Source organism: Vulpes vulpes, chromosome 1 (assembly GCF_048418805.1).
Source record: "Vulpes vulpes isolate BD-2025 chromosome 1, VulVul3, whole genome shotgun sequence".
Lineage (NCBI taxonomy): Eukaryota > Metazoa > Chordata > Mammalia > Carnivora > Canidae > Vulpes > Vulpes vulpes.
This window is the reverse complement of record NC_132780.1, coordinates 49,382,132-49,393,420: the sequence shown is the minus strand read 5'-3', so window position 1 is coordinate 49,393,420 and position 11,289 is coordinate 49,382,132. Positions and strand designations below refer to the sequence as shown.

Below are 11,289 nucleotides of genomic sequence, written 5' to 3'. Positions count from 1 at the left end.
TGCAACAAGCAAAAGTTTATTTATATTTAAAAAAAAAGGAAAAGAAAAAAAAAAGAGACCAGAGAAGAAAAACCAACATCTTTTTACTACATTGTATAGATTAAGTAAAAATACCTGTATTCATATATATGTATATACATACTGCATATATATATATATACACATATACACACATGTAATGTAACATTCAAATTACATGCTTCCCAGGACAGAAGAAATTAGGACACGTTTCCTCATATGAACTTAAAACTCTACCACAATTTAAAATCACTGCAAGAAAACTCACTTCCTTCATCTTGTTAGACTTCAAGTATAGGAAGTTACCGAACCAGGATTTACACCTGGAAATCCCCTGCTATGCACAATACCAATGGACTGCCACAGACCATGAATCGGGGGTCTTCTGAGTTCCCCCACAGGCCTCCCTTCCCTACAGCTGTGTCACCTTCTACCTGAGATGAGCGGGGATATGATGCAGGGGGACAGTTCTGCAGGTGCCACGTGGACGAGCACACGGACATTGACACAAGAGCAACAGGAAGTGTCTTTCCATGAAAACAACATTGGCTGTAAAATGACTCGAGAAGAGGACTCCTTCCTCCCCTTTCCTTGCCAAGTGAAACACAAAAATTACTGGGGGGAAAAACAGGGTGAAGCACCTCTGGCGATAATCAGCAGACAGCAAGGGACAGAGAGGGAGCGTTTCCTTCTCGACAGCTCCTGGCTGACCTGGATGGTCTCAAACACACCCTCTTCTGCAAAGGCACTCACATGTTGTCTGTTTATCAGTCATACAATGGAATTCCATACATGGGAGTCTTTCCTACAAATATCAAAGAGATGAGCTGAGGACATGGTCTAACCAGGAAAAGACTATAATAAATACACATTTTGGATAAATGTGTGCTTTTTTTTCGTTTTTTCTTTTTAAAGGATAATCTCATACTTTAGTTTAAAAAATTTCATTGAAAGTTAGAATTCCAGTAAGGAATCAGCAAGGAGCAAGGTGCCGGAGGATGAGAGATGGATCCAGAACAGAGAGGAGGGACTCTCGCTTCTCCAATGGCCAAAGGGCAGGGTATGGTCTGTTCTGAAGCCAGAAAGACCATTCACACACAGTGGAATGTGTGAGAGGGAGGAAGGTAGTGGCAGAGAAATTGGTGAAGCAGAAAGGAGGGTGGCGTCCTTCGGTACGTGGGCTCAGGGCGGGATGCACCCTGGGTTTCCCATGGGAAAGCTGGGCCACATCCCCCCGTTCTGCAGTCCAAAGAGACCCGCCCCGGCCAAAGGCTGCCCTCACCGGGACACCACCGAGCTAATGGAATTATAAGATGTGCCGCTGTTGCAGCTCGAGTCGTAGGTTTCCTGGCCATTGCCGTCGAGGTTGATTTTGAACACAGAGGATGCCTTCAGCAGAAAGTCCGCTGCGTCCCGACGCCCCAGCTCCCTCAGTTTGGACATGAGGATGCCAACTGTGCTCTCGGGATAGGAGGCCCACTCCCGGAGTAGGGCGTGCACCGGGCTGGGGAGAAACTCCTTGGGGGCCCCATTATTGGTGTTGTACTTGGCCACGAGGTCAGGGAGACCCAAGTTCATGGCGAGAAGGCACCAGTCCTTCCCCATGGGATCAGGTGGGTCCAGCAGACGACAGAGTTTCCTCCGGGTCAGGAGGTTCAGATCTGAGGCATGGATGTCCATCCCCAGGCTGGCCTGTGAGTACACGTCGTGACACCCAAAGCACATGATGCTGCTGAAGCTCTCCTTGTACCCACCCATGGTGTTGGTCAGTGAGGTCTCCTTCAGGGTCTGCGCACGGAAAAAGTCCCGTGGCTGGTAGATCATGACAGGCTCGTGGTGCTCTCGCAGCTGCTGGGGGCTCAGGTAATGCTTCACGGTCAGCAAGCCCGGGAGCGTGGTGGCCATGACGTTCTCCATGGTGCTGCAAACGGAGTCCAGCAGGAGGCAGCACTTTATCTTCTCCGTCTCCAGCCCTCGCACCTGGACCTCGATGCCCTGGCCATGGTTGACCAGAAGCACCAGCAGCTCGGCCCCACGGTTGGCGATCTTGCAGCCATTCACCCACAGGCGGATGTCCGCATCTCCCTCTGCGCTCTGCTGGTGGATCCACCGGCAGAGGTTCACCTGGACCTTGTGAAAGATGCCGCACGGGAAGGGGGTGAGGTACTCCACAGGGACGATGCGCACACCCCCGTAGACCCTCCCCTCATCCTCCTCGTCTGTCCAGGAGCGGTGCAGGTTGTCCGTCTTGATCAGGGCAGGGATGTCCACCATGGTCCCGCTGCTCAGGTCGCGGGCACAGATGTCCATGGCATCGAGGATCTGCAGCAGCTCCTCCACGTCACTGTCGGGCACCAGGCGCTGGACGTCCTCCACGGTGTAGCGGCCCCGGTAATGGTGCAGGGCCCGGGGGGTCTCCACGGAGAGCAGCTTCCCCAGGACGTTGGTGCAGAGCCAGCGGGGGTCCAGGAGTAACACATCCTGGACCGTTTCACTCTGCATGATGTTAATCTGCCAAAAGGGACAATAGGAAGTCACGCCTGGGGACCGAGAGGGCTAGTTGCCAGCTGCTCAGAGCACCAGAGGACCGAGCAAGGATAAAATCTGCGCACATGTTGCAAAAACTGACCCGGGCCATTCATGTGGATGGACCTCAGTAATCCAACAGTGGGCCAGAATACCAGCTTGAGAAGGCCGTGAGAGAGACTCTGAAAAGCCTACCTTTGATCATTCAAAAAAAAAAGGGTCAATGTAATGAATGAAAGACAGGAGGGAGAAAGAGAGGGAGAGAGAGAGGGAAAGAGAGAGAGAGAGAGAGAGAGAGAGAAGCCAAATGCAATGAGTATGTTTTGACTGGATTTTACATCCCCAAATAAACACACGAGTGAATAAACACAGCTATGACTCGGATCAGTGGCAAACACTAGAACGAGAGCTGTAACTTCAATAGCAGTATTCTCTCAATGCTGTTTCTGGAACATAATTAATTATACTGTGGTAACATGGGTGACCCTGTTCTTAGCCCGCTGTTTTGTTCACATCCACTCCCTGATGCCTTCAGCTACACGTTCTGGGGACTCTTGGAGATTAATAGACATACCTGAGAAATGCCCACCAAGGCCAGGAGGGTGGGAGGCTTGCTTTGGCCCTGCATACTCTTGTAAACATAAGGAAGGCTCTCCCCTTCTTGACACACACATGGTGCCACGAGATCGAATCCAATGTCAGAGGTCAGTGAGGTGCACACAGACCCTATCTCACCACATGCCGTCTGGGCATCCCTTTGCTAGCTAAAACCTGCAGACTAAGGTTTTAGTGAAGAACAGCGGTGCAATTGGGTCGTTGTCCGCCACATCTCCTCTGCTGGTTAAGTTACCCTGAGTAAAACTGTGGAAACTATAAGGAGTTGCCAGCTTCGTCTTCTGGTCTCAACTGGGGGGATCCCTCACTGTCCCTCCTCCACCCTGTGCCAGTGGGAGAACAACCCATGGCCTAGGAGGCTTACATGCTAAGTTATATAGGGCTGAAATGTCACAGTATCTGCAAAATAAGTTAAGCAAAGAGAGAGAGAGAGAGAGAGAGAGAGAGAGAGAGAGAGAGAAAGCAAATGGAGCAAAATATTAACAACTGGTTAATTTAAGCATGAAGTATATGGTGACTCTGAGTTACTTTTGCCGCTTCTCTGAAGGCTTAAAATTTTTCAAAAAAAGATTCAGATTGTTCTATTACTGCATCATGTAAAATTTTAATGCACAGAGAAAAGGTCTGGAAAGTGATACCACAGGAGGATGACTGGGGAAATGTGCCTAAGCACTGGGCCTTCCTCACTGGCGGCAGGAACAGCACTGCGGGAGGCTGGCAGCCATGCAGAGTGTGGTCACCTGACGGATTTCCCGCCCTTACTCCTACTGCCAAATCTTCACTTACTCCCTAAAGTCTCAAGGGCAAGGTGGGGCATGATGCAGAATAAAAGTGGATTATACGCTTGATCTAGAAACTGCTAGTCAAATACCAAAAGGCAAGGGAATCCTGGGCCAATGGGGCGTGCTTATTATTATGGTTAATCTTATCTTATAATAAGCATCTTATAATGTAAGCTTGGATCCCAGTCCTTGGATTCAATCACTGTAAAGTACTGCCCGGGGGGTCTGTACATCACCGGTAATTTCAGTGGAGTTCGGAGGCTCATGCTCTCACTGCTTGACACCCTAGCTCTCAGGGTCACTGGATTCGGTCATGATTTCAATCCTCTCTAATCCATACAAACTGGCCTCGAGGCAGAAGCAGCACTAAGCCTGGACAGGAAGCTCCTGCTGTCTACAATTCTCAGAACCGCCTCTGGGTTTTCATGTTCAGAGCTGCTCTTCATGGCCCAAGACTAGCCTAAACTGTCCCCTGATGTCACAGGATGGAGGAACACAAAGGCTAGGTCCCCTCTCTGGGGACAGAAATAGGATGCAATTAGATGCATTCCCACACCACACCCCAGTGCAGAATGCCACAAAGACAGGAGTAAAGAGTCCCACTGCTTGGTCACCTGCTGGGACACTGCTTGCTGGGTCTCAGTGTCTCCGGACATCCTCTCATCACTGCCTTTTCTCAACCATCTGTGAACCCAAGAGTCTGTCTGAGCACACAGCAGCCTATGCCAAGCAGCATGCAGGGGCTTCAGAAATCGCAGTGAAGCACCAGGTGCCCCAGGAGGAGAGAGGAGAGGCCCAGTAACCCAGCGTAGCAGGATCAGTGCTCCCTAACTCATACAAGATGTAAAACAAACAAATCCAAGCAAAACCACAGGACAGCTCTCAGGGTGTGTGTGTGGGGAGCAGAGACTGCAGGTCAGAAGATCACCTGGGCTTCCGTGTGACAGCCACGTGTCTGGATAGATTATGGGTCCTGGGGCTATTTCCACTCTGCCTCTCTAGCCCCAAAGCACCTTCGGAGTGGGGACGGAAAAACATCCCCAACGTCACTACCCCAGCCAGGCCCCAGCCCCTACCTCGCCAGCACTGTGAAGCTGCTGGGCTATGCGCCGGAGGTCTCCCTCTCTAGCCAGGGGGTTCAGCTGGTCTTGCACATCGTACACAAACTGCTGCAGAGACATGAGCTGGTTGGGCCCGTTGAGCTTCCTCCAGGAAGGCAGAGTGGAGATGATCTTCTCACACAGGTGGGTCATCGGGGGGCAGACCTAGAACGTGCAGGGCAGGACATATCAACATGCAGCCGACAGGGGCTCCCCAGGAAAAGCCCAGGTAGAAAGGACGGCGCTCTTTTCTGCACTGTTGCAAGAAATACTTGGGACGAGTTAGTGAGGTTTTGGGTACACTGGGCCAGTTCTTTTCTTTATAGTGTTGCCTCCAAGCAAAATCCATTTATAAGCATAAAATGGCATAGATGCTTTCATTGCTGCTGCTAATGGAGAAGAGTGGGGAGGCTTCACAACAATCCTTGTGGACTATACAGACTCCATCACAGTGCTCCTTGGCCCCTAATGCTCTGCTCTCTCCATTCCTCCGTCCCTCCCCTGGAGTGACTCCTTTAGCTAGAACATGGTCACTTTATGAGCAAAGGGAGAGGAAAAGAGAGTAACTATCATTAGCAATACTGGGGTGGGTTTTTATCAGCAAATTAGGTATCCGTGGGACCATTGTGAAAAGTACAATTTAAATTAGACCAATTCTTGGTAATGGGCTTGAAATATATTTTTTTCTTAAATTATTTAAACAAATTGTTAAAAAATTTTATTTGACTATAGTCCAAATGCAATGTTACGTGAGTTTCAGGTGCGTGACACAGGGACTGGACAAGTCGTAGGTGACGCTGGGCTCAGCACACAAGAGTAGTACCTCCCTCACCACACACTATTACAATATGACTGACTCCATGCCCTATGCTGTGTCTTTTATTCCTGTGATTTATTCATTCCGTGACTGGAAGGTTGCATTTCCCACCTCCCTTCACCCATTTTGCTCATCCCCTCCTTTCCCCTTGAAATAGGTTTTTAATCTTTCAATTTGATTAACTAAATCATGTGTATGACAGACTCCTATAATCCGCACACCATCCTAATTAAAAACACCTGCCATACACTGCCCTGCATCATTTATCAGGCAGTCCCTTCTCGAATTCTACCTTTATGTCAAGCAGCATCCCAGCATCCAGGGGCTGCAGGAATCGCAGTCAAGCACCAGGTGCCCCAGGAGGAGAGAGTCAGCTAAATCCCACTCCCTATTCATAAAATAAAATTCCCAGGGAAACAGGCAGTCTGTGTGATGGGTTCCACCTGCTTGGCCTCAGGAGCTGAGGGTGGGGGTTGTGAAGCAAACAATGTCACCAGGCCCTGGTTCAAAACTCTCCAGGGACTCCCCGGAGCCCAGGGCAGAGGCCCTACTGCCCCCTGGTGCGGAGGTGCTGGGGTCCTTCACAGACCACGTTCCCGATCACCATCCCTGGTTTCTGTGACCGGCTTCCTGTGAGTGCCACTACATGACTCCCCACTGACTGGGTTGAGGGCCAGGCTTCCGGAGGGCCCTGAATCTTCCTCAAGATTCCTAAAGCACACGTGGCTGGAGTATGGTGGTGTGCACAGGAGCATCTCCCAGCACGGAAGCAGTAAGCTTTCCCTCGAGAGAGGCCACCCACCACCAGGGCTGGGACACATGCTCTGCATTCACATCCAGGCTGGGGCAGCAGGAACTTTCCAGGGAGCATTGTGCCCTTGGAATGCTAACCCCTTTCCCATCAGCTTGGGAGAACTTGCTGAGTATCATAGATTAGCAACCTTTTACGGGTCAGAGGCACAGAGAATATTTTTTCTAGTCTATTTCACCTTTTAACTTTGTTCATGGAATTTATTTGCCAGAAAAGAAATGTCAGCTTTTATGTTGTCAGATAGGTATGCTATCTTTGAAGACTTCTAGGGTTCTCTATATTGCTTGAAAGGTTTTTCCAAGGCAGTACCACATTGTTTTAAAAAGACATTCAAGATATTGTGGGCTTTTTTCTTTTTGACATTTAAAAGTTTTTATCAACCTAGAATTTATTTTTGGAATTCACAGTAAGTAGAATTCAATCTCGTTTCATTCTAGACTAACAGCCAGTTGTGTCAGATCACTGATGAGATATTTTTCTCAAAATTTCAATCTCTGTTTTCTATTAAGTTTCTATAGATGTTGGATTATTTCTACAGGAATTTATTCCACTTGTTCAGTTACTGATTTTGGATTTATTAATTGCACAGCCTTTATAATAGGTTTTATTTATGCTGCCACTGAAATTTTAAGGTAAAATACCCAACCCAATTGTCTCACTCTCAGGAGATGCATGCTGGGACTGTACCAAGCTTACACAATATGGGAAAACCAAACATTGAATAAGATCTTGCTGCCCAAGAGCCCAGTGTCATCCATTTGTGCATCTATTATTTTTATGTCCTTCAATAAATTTTGCTGGTGATGGTTCTTCTATTTTTCTGCATTTTCTTTTTCTTTTTTTTAAACTTATTATCTGAGAGAGAGAGAGTGCAAGTGCATGCACAAAACTGAGGGGCAGGGAAGAAGGAGAGGATCCTCAAGCAGACTCCAGACTGAGTGTGGAGCCCGACTCAAGGCTACATCTCACAACTCATGAGATCAAGATTTGAGCTGAAGCCAAGATAAGGCACTTAACCGACTGAGCCATGCAGGTGCCCCTCTGCATTGTCTAACTATTTCACAATAAGTCACTTCTGGGTAGGTTCTATGATTTGTTTTTTTGTTTTGTTTTTTAGATTTTATTTATTTATTCATGAGAGACACAGAGAGAGGCAGAGACATAAGCAGAGGGAGAAGTAGGCTCCCTGTAGGGAGCCTGATGTGGGACTTGACCCCAGGACCCTGGCATCATGACCTGAGCCAAAGGCAGATGCTCAACCACTGAGCCACCCAGGTGTCCCAGGTTCTGTGATTTCTAAAAGGCCGTGCTACTTGCAGACTGGCCACAAAAGCTGTCAGAATCCTACACACTGTAATGTGGCCCCTATGCCCATAACCCCCCTCATCTCCAGGCCACCTCCGTATTCTCATCCTTCTTTCCTCCTCCCACAGCAAACATGGCCGTGCAGCTGCCTCCTACCATGACCCCTGGGAACCAAACCTAACCAAGAGGACAGCACAAAGAGGCCAGCTCCGGGGTGACCGGATGGTCTAAGCAAAGGTGGGCCTGCAGCCTCCCAGCACACTCACCGAGACAATCTGGCTCCGAATGTCTTGCAGGTGACTTCGAAGTACTTTCATGTCCTTAGAGCCCGAAGCGCCAGCATCCAGAACAAAGAGCTTGTTTGAAATATGGAGATCGTTCCCAAACCTAAGGGAAGAGCAGTGGCCTCATCAAGGTGATGCAGTCCCACCAGTTGTCCCCACAGACGGCAGGCTCCTGCTGGCCTGAAAAGCTGGTCTGAAGCCAGAAAGTTCTTATGACCTTGCAAAGGCCACCCCCTTCCTGCTGGCTTCTGTCACCTTACACTGGGTGGTGACCCCCACGCTCCGAGTCCTTAGGACGGTGGTGGAGGGGTGGGGAGTGGCCCCAGTTATACCAAACAGCAGGGACACAGTATGGGAAGATTTCAGAACAGGTGAGGCCTATGCTGTTACCTTGCAGGCTAGGAGGACAGTGGCCACCGCAGGGCGATGGAGTAAAAGCAGAGAAAGGGCAGGACAGCCACACCTTAGATGGAAAATATCAGTACGAGCCCTCTTTTTCCTGTCAGGAGGACTACGGGAAGTGTCTGCAGTAGATAAACCAAGAATTTGAATTCCCAGCAGAATATATAGAGCTGCAGCTTCAAAATTATTTTGACAGACACTAAGTAAAAATACACATTTCTACATTGTGACCTGTGCACATCCATCCTGATAAATGAAACAGAAGTTTTACAGGAATATTTGCCAGGAAGGTCCCCCTCCGGCCCATCCCCCTTTCCAGACCAGGTCGGTCTGACCAGTGACTGTCACGAACCACTCATGAGTGGAAACACAGACTTTGAGAAATACTGCTCAGTGGGAAGAAGACAGTCATCGGAGGAGCCAAGAGGTAATGCAACAAAAAGAACTGAGGATCTATGTCAACTGTGGTAACAACAGTGGATGACATTGTAGGACATGACTGACATTCACTACGTGTTGGACTTAGTCATCTTTTCTCACCAAAGAAATAAAAAAAGAAAAAAAAGAGAAAAGAGAGAGAGATGTGAGGGGATGTATGTGCTCACTAACTAGATGGGCGCAGTGTCATCCATCCGGTCACCACAATGTGGACATGAAATCTCTAATACTGTTATTTGTCAACTATAGTTTCCTCCATAAAGTGGAAGATTAATGTATGAAACACTTAACAGAAGCTCCCCCTGGGCAGTGGTCCCAGGAAGTGAAGAAAGAAGAGCAAAGTCTGTGGGTTTTTTATCTTGTGCTCTTGACGTCTGTTGCATTTGTTACAATTTCAATTCTTTCTTAAAAAAGACTCTATTTACTTATTCATGAGAGACCCACACAGAGAGAGGCAGAGACACAGGCAGAGGGAGAAGCAGGCTCCCTGCAGGGAGCCAGATGTGGGACTCCATCAGGATCAGGACCTGAGCCAAAGGCAGATGCTCAACCACTGAGCCACCCAGGTGTCCCTGTTTTCATTGTTTTGATAAAAATAAAAACTATATCACAAAAGCCAAGCCAGCACAGGAGGCCTCTGCTCCCTGTGTCCGGGGCCCATGAGTTCCGTGGATGGCCCTGCATCTAGCGACGCCCTCACCTGTTCTTGATCTCCTTCAGTAAGGACGTGTCCTTGTCATATCCGAACTCGCCTCCCGCTGGCCGAGGCACGTTCATGATGTCAGCGTGGGTGGCCACCAGGACGACGTGCAATGGGTTCTTCAGCTTGCCGCCGAAGGCTGGGGGCAGAAAGCAGATGTTCCACAGGTGGGTCCTCCTCCCTGGCTGCCGGCATCCCCAGGTGGTGAGGGGACACCGGCCTCTGGGGGTGCAGCCTGCTCTCAGACATGAGGGCCCCGGGCCTGCGGTGCGGGGTGACCCCGAGAAGGCCTAGGTCTGGACAACCTGTGGATGAGCCTGTTCACTGGACCTGGGAGAGGCTGCTCAGAACTCCTCCAAGTGGGCCCTGCTTGTCTTGTGAGGGGAAACCTAACTCTGGTCTTTATAAGACAAAGAAAGCCCTCTGAATGCAGAAATAGCCAGTGAGGCTGGGACAGTCCCCTGAACTGCACAGAGGTTTAGGAAGAAAACATCAAAAAGAATGTGAAAGAAAGAGGCAGAGCCGGGTTACCCTGAGGAGGTTAAGGCCAATTATTTGATTATTATCTGATTTTAAAAGAAAAAAAATTGATAGTCCAGTTTCCAGAAAAGAAGGCCACTCCTTTTTGTTTTGTACAAGGGAGCAAAGGAAGGTTCCATGCTGCTGGTCTGGAAATAAAGTTAAGGTAACACGTCCACTCCGTATGGTCCCTTCAGTTGTTGATGGAACTACAGAATGAAGGAGGGCTCATTCTGCTTCTCCATCACGTACCGTCAAGGTGGAGGCGCAGAGGCCATCAAAGAACAAATTCCACTTCCACCAACAAAAGTGACCACAGTTCTAAGGTGCAGGGAGAGAGCCAGAAACGACTCTCAAGGAATTGCTCAGACTCGGTCTCTGAGGCAGGTCTCCTGGTCTTTGTAAAAACTCCCTATGTACGAAGGGGGCAACTGATTCTTGGGAACCGGCCAGAGGTAGGATCTTGCCACAGGAAGGAGAGGCCAAAGGAGCCTTGCTGCTGGCCCCGGGCTGTAGTTCCACCAGGGCGGCTGCAGGGCCCTGGGGAGGGCACAGTGGGGTGTGCTAGCTCACCTATGGGTTCTTCAACTGGCACCAGAGACTTCAGGAAATTCAGCCAGAAAATCACTTGGTTCAACTGGATCTCGTAGGGCTCTTCCAGGCTGAAAACGATGATGTGGATGGACGTGGGATCGTTTGCAGCAAAGTAGTCATAACAGCAGAAGTATACAGGATTGCCGGAGAATTCCCACACACTGAAATCACCGACTCCTACGGAGAGAAGATTACTACCTGAAACAGCAACAGCCAGTCACCACTGTCCTGAGCACTTAGGGACTGTGGAGAGAGAGAGAGCACCGCCCTCAGCATCTGCCCATCTATCTATGCACCTGCGAGACACACACACCTTCGAGACACACATGTTCCACCTTCCCCACAGGGACAACTCCCCACAGGGAAGGGGTCAGAGCC

At 49.3% G+C, this 11,289-nt stretch overlaps 1 protein-coding gene across 5 annotated transcripts in view; it reads right to left on the bottom strand.

The window, feature by feature from the left end:
• Nucleotides 1–11,289, bottom strand: part of DAPK1 (death associated protein kinase 1) — a 170,030-nt gene continuing 158,741 nt past the window's right edge. For all 5 annotated transcript variants that reach the window (XM_025984176.2, XM_072763568.1, XM_072763546.1 and 2 more), the window contains exons 22-26: nt 10,891–11,088; nt 9,799–9,937; nt 8,241–8,361; nt 5,018–5,206; nt 1–2,529 (exon numbers count right to left, since the gene is read on the bottom strand). In XM_025984176.2, coding sequence (XP_025839961.1) covers nt 1,297–2,529; nt 5,018–5,206; nt 8,241–8,361; nt 9,799–9,937; nt 10,891–11,088 — 1,880 coding nt within the window. In that variant the 3' untranslated portion in view covers nt 1–1,296. The remainder of the gene's footprint in view (nt 2,530–5,017; nt 5,207–8,240; nt 8,362–9,798; nt 9,938–10,890; nt 11,089–11,289) is intronic.